The 17560-nt window shown below is 45.1% G+C and overlaps 1 protein-coding gene across 1 annotated transcript in view; it reads left to right on the forward strand.

Moving 5' to 3' along the window:
• Nucleotides 1-17560, forward strand: part of DDAH1 (dimethylarginine dimethylaminohydrolase 1) — a 127395-nt gene that overhangs the window by 2508 nt on the left and 107327 nt on the right. Inside the window, exon 2 of the mRNA XM_044302045.1 lies at nucleotides 3702-3874. Coding sequence (XP_044157980.1) covers nucleotides 3758-3874 — 117 coding nt within the window. The 5' untranslated portion in view covers nucleotides 3702-3757. The remainder of the gene's footprint in view (nucleotides 1-3701; nucleotides 3875-17560) is intronic.

Consider the following 17560-nt stretch of genomic DNA (forward strand, 5'->3'; position numbering starts at 1 on the left):
TTCTGTACCAGTCTCCTAACCATACACCTTCTGCTGTAGTCTCCGAACCATACACCTTGTGCGGCAGTTTCCTTACCATACTTTTTCTGCAGCAGTGTCCTACCCATACACCTTCTACTGCAGTCTGCTAACCATACACCTTCTGCAGCAGACTTCTAATCATACACCTTCTGTACCAATCTCCTAACCATACACCTTCTGTACCAGTCTCCTAACCTTTTATTGCACCTTCTGCAGACAGTCCCACCTTATGCTAGAAGATGCCACATACACCTGAAGCTCCTAGTCTTACATCTTCTGGTAGAAGCCTCCTAAACCTTAAACCATAGTCAAGCAAACCCTTAACTCCTCACCTTTTGCTAGAAGATGCCTCTTACACTTTAAGTTCCTAATTTTACATCTTGTGGTAACAGTCTTCTAACCTTGCACCTCATGCTAGAAGTCTCCCAACCTGACACCTTTTGCTGGCGGTCTCAGTCCAGCAATTACGCTCTATCCTCCCACCGTGCCAGCTGTGTCTCACCCCAGGCTCGGACTGGCCCACCGGGGAGCCGAGGAAATCTTCGGTGGGCCCCTGCCTAGTTACAGTCTACATATTAATCAGCAGCGGCAGGCAGCCCCAGCTTTCTGCTGGCAAGCGCCACTGCCTGCCGCTTCAATAGAAAGAGCAGAGCTACACAGACATACAGAAGGTGGCGAGATGATCTTGATCATGTCGCCACTTAATTTGCCCTGCAGTGATGCTGGCGCTGCCATCTTTCAGTGGGCGGCAGGACCCGCCTCTTGATACATGTGGTGCGGTACCTGCGCTGCCAGCACGCTGCGTCCTCACTGAGCTCTGCCCACCCATATTCTAGAGTCTGCAGAGCGCGGCGGTGGGCTTTTACTGTGCTCCTGAGTGTGCAGGCGTGCTGGTGGTGTTGCTGTGTCTTCCATGAAACAGAAGCTGCTTCTGACTCAGTGGTGGACATCACAGGCAGCCGCTAGTCCCCCGAGACAGTATAAAATATAGGTAAATCTGTAGTTTAATAAAAATATAATTTCACATTTTACTGCATTCCTCTCTGGAAATTACAACTCCTAGCATGCCCTGTGAGATGCAAAACTTGGACCTGCTGGGAGTTGTAGTTTTCCTGCAACATGCTGTAATTTTATATCACAATTATGATTGCATACTACAAAAGTTTGAATAAACACTGCTAAAAAAGTCATACACACTCCAACATACCGTATCAATATAGTACAGATCGGCCCCTCAAAAAATGAGTCCTCACACAGCTCCATAGACGTAAATGTAAACAAATACTGTATTTTTAGTTTCATTTTGTGCTGTATTTTTTATTTTATTTTTTTGTATTAACCTGTAGGATACCTAGGTTTCAAGTTAAAAAAAACGCAGCTTTCCCATAATAAAGTCATATAAAATTCGAAATAACAGAAAAATAAATAAAACAGACATACAGTATATTAGGTACTGCTGCGTCTGTAACGACCTGCTCTATAAAAATATGACACGATCTATCCCCTCAGGTGAATGCCATAAAAAAACTAAATAAAAACAGTGACAAAACAAAGTCTAATGCCAAGCAATCTAAAAATCGTCTGTACTCCGAAATGGTACCAATCAAACTGTCACCTCATCCTGCAAAAAAACAAGCTCCTGCATAAGACAATCGCCCCAAATTTTTTTTTTAAATATGGCTTTCAGAAAATGGTAACACAAAAATATATTTTTCACTGTGTAAAACTTAACGGAATTGTCTTATCTCAGACAATAGGGGCATATGGCTCCTCTTATAGATGTGGGTCCCACCTATATCAGTAACGGAGCCGCCCAAGGTGGTGGCTGGAGGACTCCGGTCCGGCCACCACCCAGCGGTCTCCCCATAGAAGTGAATGAGAGCGCACTGCTCATGACCGGCCACCGCTCCCATTCACTTCTATGGGCCCGACGGAAATAGCGGCCCCCTAGAAAATAAATGGAGGACGGCTGCGTATGCGCAGCGCGTCCTCCACCACTTTCAGGGCTCTGTTCTCAATATAGGTGTGGGTCCCAGAGGTGGCACCCCCCCCCCCCCCCCCTATAAGACAATGGGGGCATATCTTAGCAATATGCCAACATTGTCTGAGATGAGACAACCCCTTTAATAAAAATTAAAAAAATGGACATATTAGGTATCGCTGCGTCTTTAACGACCTGCTCTATAAAAATATGACATGACCTATCCCCTCAGGTGAATGCCATAAAAAAAACTGCCATTTTTTGGTCCCCTTGCCCCAAAAAAGTGTAATATTGAACAATTAAAAAAATCATATGCACCCAAAAATGCAAAAATAAATATGTCAACTCTTCCTGCAAAAAAGCAGCCCCTACACAAGATCAGTGGCAGAAAAATAAAAAATATATATGGCTTTCAGAAATGGAAACATGATTTAAAAAAAGAAATGCTTTATTATGTAAAAAAATAAAAATAGACATATTGTCACAGTGTAGTTCCCTGTGACACGGGTTACCGTGTTGCTCGCTTTAGTAGCTCTTGGGCGTACTGGCTGCAATGGATGCCGTGTAGGCTGATTACCTGGTGAACGAACGAAACGCTACTGTAAATGGTACTGTAAATGGTACTGTAAATGGTACTGTAAATGGTACTGTAATTCGATCGTTTGTGCGCACATAAAAATAATCATTTACTGGAAGTAGATTGTGCTGTGTAATCACGGCAAACAACTAGTCAGTATGGGGAAGAACATTGACAGTAGTGATCACTGCTCCCCATACAATGGAGATCACTGCATGTAAATACAGCGTTCTCCTCCATTAAAGAGCAGGCAATTGTCGGGAAGGAACGCTTCCATCCCAACAATCTCCTGCTCTTTGTAAAGGGACCATAACAGGTTAGGTTATCAACTACAACTACTACTGCTTAAAGAGGACCCCTCACCACTCCTGACATGCCTGTTTTAATAGCTTTGTGCATTCCCCATGTAATAACAATTATGGAGCGTCTATTCTTATGTCTGTATGTTGTGCCATTCCTTTATTATTTGTACTAGAAGTTATGAATGAATTGCTAGCAGTCTGCAGTAAGGGTACAGAGGGGAGGTAATCAGTTGGGGGCGTGTACCTGCACAATCTCACTCTAACCAATCAGTGCTGTCATTGTCAGACTGTGCAGGTACACGCCCCCAACTGGTCACCACCCCTCTGTACCCTTACTGCAGACTGCTAGCAATTCATTCATAACTTCTAGTAGAAATAATAAAGGAATGGCACAACATAGAGACATAAGAATAGATGCTCCAGAATTGTTATTACATGGGGAATGCATAGAGCTATTAGAACAGACATGTCAGGAGTGGTGACAGGTCCTCTTTAATGATAAACAATTTGATATAGAGCAGTGTACAATACCGTTCCGTTCTGCACTGCACACTGTATTGTGTGCTAAAACTGCAAATATTCATGTGCGTGAGCCCGAAAAATGAACAAGTAATATTTCTTTTTGGTAGCTGTAGGGTGGGCCCCTAGAATGATTTCCACTGGTGGGCCCTAGGCACCACAGTCCGACACTGTCTCACCAAGACTTCTACTCATAGCTGGAGCAGTCTTAAGCAACCGAAGTGCACTCCAGCCTCTCTGTCTATTGTTCTGACAGTCTCGTAGACTGATCCATTATAACGACGCTCTCTTTAACTGACAGGTAAACTAACACTGAGGATCTCTGCAGAATCTGCTTAAGGCAACGTAGCTTCTGGAATGGAAAGGGAACTTGACCTTTCTTATTTTGTGAGGAATTCAGCGAAATCTCAGACATCTAGGTGTGAAAGAATGTGGGAGTCACTGGATGCCCTGAGGTGGCCCTCAAGTCTTCAGGTAAGTGCACGGCGCAGGAATATGTATGTGTGGATGTATGTAGACCGTGCACATGTGTGGGCCGAGCGGATGTGCATTTTATCGCACACTAGGGAAATTGTATTTTTAGGTTCTCAGCTGGAGATTGAGGTTAAGGGGGATTCCGCCCCCACCTTTCACATTTCCTCTTGTATGTTAATTTCATATGGGGGGGTTTCCCTGGCAAGTTTTTAACTCCTTTTTTGCCAGACAGGAATCTGTCCTAGTCATGCGATGCGACCACAGCACGTTACAGGCCAGATATGAGAGCTTGGCAATGAGCCCGTAACTGTGTGACTGGGACACTGGAAGCAGACAGCTTGAATGACAGCAAGCAGAGGTCTTGAAATTGATACAGAAAGTATATTGGAACATTGCGTAATGTTTCACTAGGCAAAGAATATCATTTATTTCTTGAAACTGTAAGACCCCTTTATGTATCATTTATGTAGAAGGATAGCAATCAGTGATTTGTGCCTGACCGTGGTGGGACATCAGATCTTCTACTGGATCACGTCCAATCCGTAGATCAGTGAGGTACAATTCCACAAGATGCTCCAATGGATCAGATATGTCACATTGGGAAATGTTTCATAGGTTACAGGCTTAAAGTGGTTTTCTAGTTTGCATCAACATCCTCTAAGACAGGGAGGCTCAACCTGCGGCCCTCCAGCTGTTGTAAAACTACAACTCCCACCATGCCCTTCTGTAGGCTGTCCAGGAACGATGGGAGTTGTAGTTTTGCAACAGCTGGAGGGCCGCAGGTTGAGCATGCCTGCTTTAAGATCATTTATGGAGGTTGTGTAATTTTGTTATGTATTTCTTAAATCTTTATCGCTCCTATCTTCCATTCTGGGCTGTGGTCACATGACCATGTCCATGCAGTTCCTTTCTATTTCCTATGATCTCATGTCCATGGGCGGGGTGCAGTCCCAGAGGCGGGTCTATGTACTTAGGTGGGTGGGAGGGGTTATAAACTAGCTGGGAGTTTTTTAGGGGAGGGGCTGGAGCTGTGGAAGAGAAAGGAGAAGTGCAAAATGGGTTTGGCTGGACATGGGAACAGGAAGTGCAGACTCGGGTACAGGAAGTGCTACATACAGGATGGAAACAAACCAGGGTGATGGGTTTATATGGTAGAAATGGGTCAGGAGGGTCCAAAGTGAGAAAGCAGGGGGGAAGGTGTAAGACGTACATGAGCATGTCTGCTAAAAACCATAGTAATCCTGAAAAAAACTTCATATACCCGTTCATATACCCTGATAGTGTATGGACCTCACAGAACCAGAAGGCAGAGCTGCTATGTATTACGGCTATTCTTCTGAATGGCCACTATGTAATTCTATCATGTGTTATAGCAAAATCGGCTGTTTGCCGGGAGGCCAGGAGCGGACCTTGGGGCATCCAGCTGATAACCCTTAGGCCCCTTGTAGACAAGCGTGTGCAGATTGGGTACGGATGCGTTGCGAATGCGTTCAGTGAAAAATGCGCGATTTCGCAAACAAAGTCAGTCAGTTTTGCCTGCGGTCACGTTCAGTTGTTCAGTTTTTATCGCGCGGGTGCAATGCAGTTTAATGCGTTTTGCACACACGTGATAAAAAACTGAAGGTTTACAAACAACATCTCTTAGCAACCATCCGTGAAAAACGCATTCGCATCCGCACTTGCTTGCGGATGCTTGCGATTTTCACACAGCTCCATTCACTTCTATGGGGCCAGCGTTGCGTGAAAATCGCAGAATATAGAACATGCTGCGATTTTCACGCAACGCACAAGTGATGGGTGAAAACCAACACACATGTGCACAGCCCCATAGAATTGAATGGGTCGGGATTCCGTGCGGGCGCAATGCGTTCGCATCACGCATTGCACCCGCGCGGAATACTCGCTCGTGTGAAAGGGGTCTTAGAAAGAGGGCCTGTCACCTATCCCGACATGTCTATTACATCCCCATGTAATAACAGTACTGAAACATCTATTTTTGTAACTGCATGTTGTGGCATTCCTCTAGTATTCCTCCTAGAAGTTTATGAGTGAACTGCCAGCGGCCCGCAATCTTAGTTTTACCAGTAGTCTGACACTGGCAGGCCTGATTGGATAGGGTCAGACTGTGCAGGGACTGGTAACACCCAGCTGGACCTTTATTGGAGACTGCTGGCAATTTTTTTTGTAAAATTATAAGAGGAATAACAAGGGAATGGCACTAGATAGAGTCTTAGGAATAGAAGTGTTATTACATGGGGAGTTATTAAAACAGACATGTCAGGAGAGGAGACGGCTCATCTCTGCCACCATACAGTCTAGCAACCAGGGAGTCTCCAGTCCAAATCAAAAGGCAGACACATCGCTACTGCAGCCCGTAAGTGGCTGCCGCTACCACACACCATCATAGGTAGTATAGGGCAGTGTTTCCCAACCAGTGTGCCTCCAGCTGTTGCAAAACTACAACTCCCAGCATGCCTGGACAGCCTTTGGCTGTGCGGGCATGCTGGGAGTTGTAGTTTTGCAACAGCTGGAGGCACACTGGTTGGGAAACACTGGTATAGGGGGTGCAGAGGTTGGAGTGGCCACTTATACCACACTAGTATTATAAAGTCGAGGGGTTAGGATGTCAGATCGGGGGGCCCCGCACTTGGGAACCTCCGCTCTTTATTAGCAGGAGCTGTAGGGAAAAGGTAAAGCCAACTCCAGTTTTGCCCAATGAAAACAGCTGATCACAAAGGAGTTCTAAATCCAGACCTGACAACAGCGTGGATAAGGCGTTATTTATTGAGCTGGCCACAGACATTATAGGAACGCTGGCCAAACCCTCCTATCTTGGCGGGACCGGTTAGTCATCTAATGGTCCTCCCAATTCTCGCTCAATGGCAAAATTTAAGGGAGAGAAGGATCGGGGCAATTGTATTTCAACATGCCCGATCCTGTCATTCTCAGGGGATATAAGCCACTGCCAGAGGAGTCAAGCGTTGGCTTACTCCCCTCTCCCTTTTAAAAACACATGCACGCTCAGCTGAGCCGAGCATGCATGTCTACGGGGGGTTCAGGAGGAACAGCTGTCGGTTGAACACAGCTATCTAATGTCAATGGCCAGGCTCACAGTCAGAGACAGCCTGACCTCCGGGCTTGGCTCTTCTTAGTTGTATCTGTTCCTAGAAAAGCTGAGTGACAACCAATATGGCTGCCTGTATATCGGTTGTCACGCAGCTGTCACCTGAATAACTAGACACATCCCCCTATATCTCTGCATAACTAGGCCGACTTGCAGGAAAACTCAGTGACAACCCCTGTGATGATGTAACGGCAGCCATATTGGTTGACACCCAGCTTTCCCAGAAACTGAAATGGGAAAGCTGGGAAAGGACATGTTCTTTTTTTTTTTTTGTGGAACGGACTTGCGGACATTCGGATACAGAATGCACATGGAGTCATTACCGTTTTTTATGCGGCCCTATTGAAATGAATGGTTCCGCATACGAGCCGCACGAAAAAAACAAAACGGAACGGACACAAACAAAAAATACGTTTGTGTTCTTGAGCCCTTATTTTGTCTGAACATTCCATATTTTACCCTTTTTTTGTGCGCACATATCCTTTCTGTTCTGTTGGTGGACGGACTTCTAAAGATAAGAAAAATGAACATTAGGGGTTAACGATTGTAGTTCTGATGGTCAGACATTAGAGGGACATTCCATCCATGACATCACCTCCCACCGATCCAGCAATGATCCATATTTGGTAGGGCCCTGGTGTGCGTCATTGCTGGTTCTCCAGAGGGAGGTCAGCATCGCTCGTAGCATACCTCATGTCTTATGTAGTGGAATCCCTCCAAGGCTGCGGGACGAGGGGGAGGAGGAGGGGAGGCGGGCGGCTTGTGCTTTCTTTTCTTGTGTTTACCTCATTGCAGAATGGTAATGAGGTGGAAATAATGACATCATTCATTTTTCCATTTCAAGTAAAAAAAAAATTTTTTTAAAATCATTTCGGATGGTTTCAGCATGTTCCAGAGGACGTGAAATGATTTATCACATTTAGCATTGTGATTGCCTGCGTATACAATCGACCCCCTTCGTGTGCATGAAAAAAAAAAAGGCCTCCATACATCTCATGCTTTGCTATACGGAAAGGAATGTGTTTAATCAAAACTGGGCCCTATTGGGTCCAGACTTCTACCCTATGAACACGGACAGAGGTGACGCCTCCCGCTGAGCCAGAAGCTGTCTGTCCCATGGACTCAGATTATGTCATGGTGATCGTGTCGAGCCATGGGTGTTCTCAAAGAAATGAGACTTTGAGGTCATGTGGTTGGAACTCATTGTAAAGGGTCCGCTCCCTCATTTGTTCCATGTACTTTATGTTCTTTTTTAATTTCCTTCTGGTTGTTTTTTTTTTGTTTTCTCTCCCAGTGACCGCAGTCTGTCCGCTCCTAAAACATTGTGAGGTTTCCAATTATTACAGGTTCTTCGGTTGACCAGGATGGTGGAGATCCTTGGGCAAAGCAAAAAAAGTTTTCTGGAGGCCCCATCCTGCCTCTTGAACCTGGACTCCACAAGACTTCTCGTTGCAGCAGAGGTGGCCACACTTGCATGAAGTATATGAGAGGTACCTGAGTGCCTCTCCACCAATTTTTGGCTGGATAGAATCAACGAATGACCATCAGGGACAGTGGGTGGTGGAGGCAACTAAGCTTATGACAACCCCCATTCTTCTTCGGTTGACCAGGATGGTGGAGATCCTTGGCCAAAGCAAAAAAGTTTTCTGGAGGCTCCATCCTGTCTCTTGAACCTGGACTCCATAAGAATCCCCGTTGCAGCAGAGGTGACCACACTTGCAGGTGGCCTTCTCATATGAAGTATATAAGAGGTACATGAGTGCCTCTCCACCAATTTTCGGCTGGATAGAATCAACTAATGACAATCAGGGACAGTGGGTGGTGGAGGCAACTAAGCTTGTGACAACCCCCATTCTTCTTCGGTTGACCAGGATGGTGGAGATCCTTGGGCAAAGCAAAAATGTTTTCTGGAGGCCCCATCCTGCCTCTTGAACCTGGACTCCACAAGACCCCCGTTGCAGCAGAGGTGGCCACGCTTGCATGTGGCCTTCTCATATGAAGTATATGAGAGGTACATGAGTGCCTCTCCACCAATTTTTGGCTGGATAGAATCACCGAATGACCACCAGGGACAGTGGGTGGTGGAGGCAACTAAGCTTGTGACAACCACCATTCTTCTCTTCCTGTTTGATAATCCACCCCTGCCTGGGGGCAAGGTGATTTATAAAGGGGTATTCCACAGGATATGCCATAAATGTCCAATACTTTTTGGAACCCACCTGAAGAACCAGGCCCTCCTTAACTCTGCCATGAATGCATAGCTCTATGGAAGTTCCAAAAATAGCTTACTTGAGATCCTATAGAAGCCACTCCATTCTCGAGATATACACCAATAAATTACAACTGATATTGAATCTTTTCCCACAGAAACCTCTCTCCGTCTTAAAAAATATAAATTATAACCTTTCTTTCTTTGGATCTTTAGAAGACGATCCAAGGGCCGTCGCCCAGTGATTTCACTGGGTGCAGTTTTAGGAATATTGGCTTTGGCTACAAAATGGCTGCCTCCATGCGTCAGGGACACGTTAAATATAGATGGCATTTACATCATAAGAGCCGTCCTGTTGAGGCTTCATCCTGTCTGAAAGATTATCGCTTCTTTCCAGGGACAGTCCCACGTTTGCCACTGTAAATATTTTTTGTCCCTGGAAATGACCTTATTTTTCCTATATTGACCAATGGCACCGAATCCTCACATCCTGAACGCTGGAAGGAATCCTCGCTAAATCGTCCTTTCTTCCATTGACTTTAGTGAATAATAAAACTTGTGTACTTAGCGGGCGCACCTCCTGAGCTACTGAACTGACCATCACATTTTAGATTAAAAAAGGTTTCCACTTATACTTTTTAAAGCGCAAAATCTATTGCAGGTTTCCTAGTAAGGCCTCATGCACACGACTCCATATTTTTCCGCATCCCACACATTCATTTCAATGGGGACGCAAAAAATGCGGACAACACATTCCACATCCATAAGTCTACGTGTCTGTCCCACAAAAAAATTGATCACGCAAACGGACAAGAATAGACGGGGCCTGCAGAAATTGCGGTATGCAGACGGCCGGCGGTCTGCAGAATACATACGCTTTTCACTGTAACCCTTGTGTTTTTCCTATCAGTCAGTTCTGCTAAACTCTTCGTCTTCTGGGTCCAGGAAAGAACTAAGGCTACTTTCACACTAGTGTTGCTGTTTTGCGGTATTGAGATCCGTTTGGTCCTCATGCTTTCGGAATGGAAAGAGATCCGTTCAGGATGCATCAGGATGTCTTCCGTTCCGGCAGCATTCCACTTTGTAACCTGCAAGCTGCCGTTTTGTGTCCGGTCAGAAAATGGGGAAAAAAAACGGATCCGGCACTTTAAACAATGTAAGTCAATGGTGACAGATCCATTTTATTTAGGGGCCTAAAAAAAACGTATCATCACCCATTGACTTTCAATGTATTTAGTGACGGATTCTTTTTTTTCCATTTTGATATCACACATTTTCACGGAACGGATGCATCCTGATGTGCAAAATCAAAACGGATGCGTTTAATTCCGGTATTGAAATTCTCTGCCGGATCTCAATACCGGAATTAAAAACGCAAGTGTGAAAGTAGCCTAAGTTGCAGAAGGCATTTAGTCATACAGTCACCCGGGCTTCACAGATGCACAGTCCTCGTTCCCCTCTTGATTTTTTTTAAAAACAGAAAAAAAACGAAGGCTACTTTCACACTTGCGTTTGGTGCGGATCCGTCATGGATCTGCACAGATGGATCTGTTCAGATAATACAACCGCATGCATCCGTTCAGAACGGATCCGTTTGCTGCGGTCCCGTCCGCCCTGTGTTCTTCTTGTGTAGCACCTAGCTGATGTTTACATGTACGTCTGCACATGGTGCTCACAGCCTGCTCTGACCTCTGCACCGTTTGACCTCCCTTTGCCTTATTTATTGGACCCTCGGGCACATTTCCAACCTGAACCTTGCCTGAGCCCTTTTTTCCACTCCAGGTGCTTGTGTGCGGGGATGCCGCTTCTCTCCATTGTTTACAGAAGCCTTGCAGGAACTGGGAAGAAATATGACATATCAGCCACCAATGAGCGATACAGATATTTCTTAACTGAAATAATTAGTATGAAGTCCGTCTGGTGTCACCCCCACATCTGGTCTATGAACCGGGAGACGTCTCATGGGACATCTCAGCATGTGTGGTCCACTGCTGTTTTTAATAATTAAAGTGGACCTTCACTTTCAGAAAATGTCTGATTTGACATAGCGACATGTCAAAGGTGAGGGTCCTGAGACCTCTACTGGTCACTGAAATACGGAGACAGACGCGCTCTGCCGATTGCAGGGCTATTTCAGCCGTGTCTTGCTGTGCTTATCTCTTTTGAGATACGTGAGAAGAGTATTGTACAGACTTACATTACTCTATGCGCCCATATACTACTAACCCCGCCCCCGAGGAGCAGCTGAGCAGAGCTGAACACATCAAGGGTCACATAGTGCCAATAGTATAGGGTCATATAGTGCCAATTGTATAGGGTCATATAGTGCCAATAGAGTAGGGTCACCTAGTGCCAATGGTATATGGTTATATAGTGCCAATAGTATAGGGTTACATAGTGCCAATAGTATAGGGTTATATAGTGCTCATAGTATATGGTCATATAGTGACAATAGTATATGGTCATATAGTGCCAATAGTATATGGTCATATAGTGCTAATAGTATAGGGTTACATAGTGCTAAGAGTATAGGATTATATAGTGCCAATAGTATAGGGTTGCATAGTGCTAAGAGTATATGGTTATATAGTGCCAATAGTATAGGGTTACATAGTGCTAAGAGTATAGGATTATATAGTGCCAATAGTATAGGGTTGCATAGTGCTAATAGTATAGGGTTATATAGTGCTAATAGTATATGGTCACATAGTGCTAATAGTATAGGGTCATATAGTGCCAATAGTATACGGTTATATAGTGCCAATAGTATATGGTTATATAGTGCCAATAGTATATGGTTATATAGTGCTAATACTATAGGGTCACATAGTGCTAATACTATAGGTTCACATAGTGCTAATACTATAGGGTCATATAGTGCTAATACTATAGGGTCATATAGTGCTAATACTATAGGGTCATATAGTGCTAATACTATAGGGTCACATAGTGCTAATACTATAGGGTCATATAGTGCTAATACTATAGGGTCATATAGTGCTAATGCTATAGGGTCATATAGTGCTAATGCTATAGGGTCACATAGTGCTAATACTATAAGGGTCATATAGTGCTAATACTATAAGGGTCATATAGTGCTAATACTATAGGGTCATATAGTGCTAATACTATAGGGTCATATAGTGCTAATACTATAGGGTCATATAGTGCTAATACTATAGGGTCACATAGTGCTAATGATATAGGGTCACATAGTGTTAATGCTATAGGGTCACATAGTGCTAATGCTATAGGGTCACATAGTGCTAATGCTATAGGGTCATATAGTGCTAATACTATAGGGTCATATAGTGCTAATACTATAGGGTCACATAGTGCTAATGCTATAGGGTCACATAGTGCTAATACTATAGGGTCACATAGTGCTAATACTATAGGGTCACATAGTGCTAATACTATAGGGTCACATAGTGCTAATACTATAGGGTCATATAGTGCTAATACTATAAGGGTCATATAGTGCTAATACTATAGGGTCATATAGTGCTAATACTATAGGGTCACATAGTGCTAATGCTATAGGGTCACATAGTGCTAATACTATAGGGTCACATAGTGCTAATACTATAGGGTCACATAGTGCTAATACTATAGGGTCATATAGTGCTAATACTATAAGGGTCATATAGTGCTAATACTATAAGGGTCATATAGTGCTAATACTATAGGGTCATATAGTGCTAATACTATAGGGTCATATAGTGCTAATACTATAGGGTCACATAGTGCTAATACTATAGGGTCACATAGTGTTAATGCTATAGGGTCACATAGTGCTAATGCTATAGGGTCACATAGTGCTCATGCTATAGGGTCATATAGTGCTAATACTATAGGGTCACATAGTGCTAATGCTATAGGGTCACATAGTGCTAATACTATAGGGTCACATAGTGCTAATGCTATAGGGTCACATAGTGCTAATACTATAGGGTCATATAGTGCTAATACTATAGGGTCATATAGTGCTAATACTATAGGGTCATATAGTGCTAATGCTATAGGGTCACATAGTGCTAATGCTATAGGGTCACATAGTGCTAATGCTATAGGGTCACATAGTGCTAATACTATAGGGTCACATAGTGCTAATACTATAGGGTCACATAGTGCTGATCATGTTCACATATCGTTTACAGCCTAGCTGTTCTGTTACTATAGGCCGGTATCATTTCATACTACATCTGTATGGTCACCTCGTCCCCTGCGCTGGATTTCTTCTGAACCTATGAGATGTGTTGTTTGACTCCTAGAGCCAGTCTCCAGATAGAGGTAAGATCAGGTTTAGTTTTTTTTACTGTTTTGGTGGCACATGGCTGACAGCGGAGAATGAATGCGGTCCTTTCATGCAAGGCCTGTAGGTGGCCAGTATTTCCGTGGGAATGTCTCCTGGCCTAGGAAGTAACAGCTTCTGGCTGGGACATGCGTCAGCCCCTAGGAATGCTCCAGGCAGAGCAGAGAAGGATTCTTTGTACAGTTTCCCGGCTAATAAGAACCAGACCCAGCCGCAGACAGGAGAAGCAATATGCACGAAGGTGACCGATCCGGAGGCTGCATATTACTGACCATTGGGAGAAATATTCGATTACATAAAGCCGGTGCTATTTATCTGAAGACGGATCTCGGGGTGGAATTCTGCAGCTCGCGCTCTCTCTCTGTCTCTCTCTTTCTCTCTCTCTCTCTCTCTCTCTTTGTATTGAGGTTGGAAAGTTCTTGAATGACAAAAGTAAACTTCCTTTTCACGTGTATGTTTCAAGTTTTCCCCATTCTTCAATCAGGCCTCAGAGCCTGCCAAGTAACTCTTTCACCACGGACTTGCGTCTGATTATTATTACAGTTTTCATTCATTTTTTCTGGGATTATGAGTAAAATGAGGCCTCGGGCAATAAGCAAGTTTGGAACCCCAGCTCGCCATTTTTAGACATTTTTTTATAATTTCATACCACCTTATGAAAGTCAGGACCTTGGCAAATTGTCACGTCTGGTTCTAAAAGGATGAAGATGGGTTTTTTTTTAGAAGAGGGAGGAAGTCTGGAGTGACCTGTGAGGAGCTGGAGAGGAGGATGAGAGTAGTAGTGGCTCTGGTTGTCACAGTCAATCATGGCAGCTATGCTTACACCCTTTTTTCAATGGGGGCAGACTCTGCTTCTGGGGCTCCTGCCTGATGGCAGCCGGGGGGGCCAGTGAGTGCTGGATGGGTGCAATGGCCGGCGCATAGTGCAAGAGTCAGTAACCAGGCCAGAGGAAGAAGAATAAACATCTCTCTTTAGAGAGGTATGGCCCTCTTTCCTCTCTATCCTGCTAAAGTCTCTCTCAGTAGAACCTATGGCTGGCATTGGTTTTGCAATTATACCTGTAATGTGCATAGGCTGAATGATGCAACTGACTGGGTCATTCCTTAAGTGTGTAGGGTGTTTTACCAGTAATCCCTCCACTGCAGTAAAGTCTGTATTGAACTTACTGACTCCAATGCTTGGCCATGCAGATTCCAAGTTCTCAAATTCTCCCCCTCCTCTTTATTGCTGTAGATCTTGCAGCAATCACATAGAGATATGTTAGTCCCTGAATCCTAAGGCCTGAGGTAAGAGAACCATGGTCTGTGGGTCGCCCCTCTCCTAATTCACTCCTCAGACTCTCCTAGAACACCCTAGAGCAGAGGTGGGCAAACTTTTTGACTCGTGGGCCAAAATGGGTTCATATATTGGACCCAGACCAAGAGTAGATGGATGGGGCGTTTGTGTGAATTAATATAAATAAATTAAAATTTCATAACATTAAAGGTTTAGTTTAATTCAAGGTAGAAAAGCATAAAAAGAGTTATTGTACAAAACTTTTATGCAATGTATTTCTTTCATAACATATTATGTATAACTCACCTTCAATTTTAGTGGGAACAGTGTTGTTGGTCTCCCTTTTTTGCTAAGGCATCAAAATCTGGAGCTTTGTTGTTGCAATTCGCAGAATAGCTACTGTGCCAGTATATAGGGCCCCCATAGTGTGCCCCCCATAATGTGCCAGTATATAGGGCCCCCATAGTGTGCCCCCCATAATGTGCCAGTATATAGGGCCCCCATAGTGTGCCCCCCATAATGTGCCAGTATATAGGGCCCCCATAGTGTGCCCCCCATAATGTGCCAGTATATAGGGCCCCCATAGTGCTTCCCCTCTTCTCCATAGTGCCCTCCATATTGTGCCAGTATATAGGACCCCCATAGTGCTTCCCCTCTTCTCCATAGTGGCCCCCATAGTGCTTTCCCCTCTTCTCCATAGTGCCCCCCCCCCATGTTTTGGCAGTATATAGGGCCCCCATAGTGTTTCCCCTCTTCTTTATAGTGGCCCCTATAGTGCTTCTCTCTTCTCCATAGTACCCCTCCATATTGTGCCAGTATATAGGGCCCCCATAGTGTGCCCCCCATAATGTGCCAGTATATAGGGCCCCCATAGTGCTTCCCCTCTTCTCCATAGTGCCCTCCATATTGTGCCAGTATATAGGACCCCCATAGTGCTTCCCCTCTTCTCCATAGTGGCCCCCATAGTGCTTCCCCCTCTTCTCCATAGTGCCCCCCCCCCCATGTTTTGGCAGTATATAGGGCCCCCATAGTGTTTCCCCTCTTCTTTATAGTGGCCCCCATAGTGCTTCTCTCTTCTCCATAGTACCCCTCCATATTGTGCCAGTATATAGGGCCCCCATAGTGCTTCCCCTCTTCTCCATAGTGCCCTCCATATTGTGCCAGTATATAGGGCCCCCATAGTGCTTCCCCTCTTCTCCATAGTGCCCTCCATATTGTACCAGTATATAGGGCCCCCATAGTGCTTCCCCTCTTTTCCATAGTGGCCCCCATAGTGCTTCGCCCTCTTCTCGATAGTGCCCCTTCCCCATGTTTTGGCAGTATATAGGGCCCGCATAGTGTTTCCCCTCTTCTTTATAGTGCCCCCATAGTGCTTCTCTCTTCTCCATAGTACTCCTCCATATTGTGCCAGTATATAGGGCCCCCACCCCCCTTTTTGCCACAGTATACTATATAAACACATATACTTACCGTATGCTGCTGTCAGTGATGCGATGCAGGTCTCTTCCGGCCTGTGTCCCGCTCTATACGGCTCAGGCGGTGCGATGACGTCATCACACCGACTGCATCGGCCTCTGATAGGCTTCAGGCACTAGGCCCAAAACCATGAGGCCCGTGTGAAAGAGGCCTAATATTGGCAACATTGATTGGACAGAGTCAGGCACACCATCTATTGGTAACACCCAGCAAACTTCTAGCAGGAATAATACAGGAATGGCTCAGAGTGAGAACAATAGATGCTCCAGAATTGTTATTACATGGTGGATGCGAGCAGTTACCAAGAAAGATGTCAGGAGACCAGTTCTCTTTAAAGGGGTTCTGCTGGAGTCAAATAGTGATCTATTTCAAAAAGGTGGGGGTCCTACTCCCAGCACCCCTTTCAGTCAGCTGTTTGAAGGGGCCAGGGCGCTCTGGTGACAGCCACTTCCTAGGCCAGTGATGTCACATTCATTGGTCACATGGCCTATGTGCAGCTCAGTTCCATTTACGGTGAATGGGCCCGGGCTGCACTACCAAGCACAGCCACTATACCAGTGATGGTGAACCTTTTAGAGACTGAGTGCCCAAACTTCAACCCAAAGCCCACTTATTTATCGCAAAGTGCCAACACGGTAATTTAACCTGAATTCTACAGTCAAACATAGTCTATCTTCCATGTACTCTATCATTTAGCTATAATAGCCTGCTACACTCGCTACCTGTGCTGTTCATAGCGAGCCCTGCTCTAATGAGGGGCAGGAAAAATCTAAGTCATATTAGTGTGCCATAGACTTTTTCCAGGGTGCGGGTGCCCACAGAGAGGGCTCCGAGTGCCGCCTCTGGCACCCGTGCCATAGGTTCGCCAACACTGCACTATACAGTAAATGGAGCTGTTCTCACTGGAGCGCCGCAGCCTCTTCAAGCAGCTGATCGGCGGGGGTCCCGGGTGTCAGACCCCCAACGATCAGATACTGATGACCGATCCTTAGGACAGGTCATCAATATTCTCCTCCTGGAAAACCCCTTTAATAAGACTGTTCACATCAGGGTCAAGACTTCCGTTTCTGATGGATCCATTTTTACTGGTTTGAATTATTTTTGAATTAGGTTGTCCCAACTTTGAAACTTATCCCTGATACATATCTGATCGACCTTCACGAATCAGAACGGGAATCCGTGCGTCAGTTCGTGTAAATGGAGCATTGGCCGAGCATGCACACTGCCGCTCCATTCATAAAGGAGGACACCGGTCCCCCAGACTTGTGATCGGTGGGAGTCACAGG

Source organism: Bufo gargarizans, chromosome 7, assembly GCF_014858855.1.
Source record: "Bufo gargarizans isolate SCDJY-AF-19 chromosome 7, ASM1485885v1, whole genome shotgun sequence".
In the NCBI taxonomy this organism is placed as follows: Eukaryota; Metazoa; Chordata; class Amphibia; order Anura; family Bufonidae; genus Bufo; species Bufo gargarizans.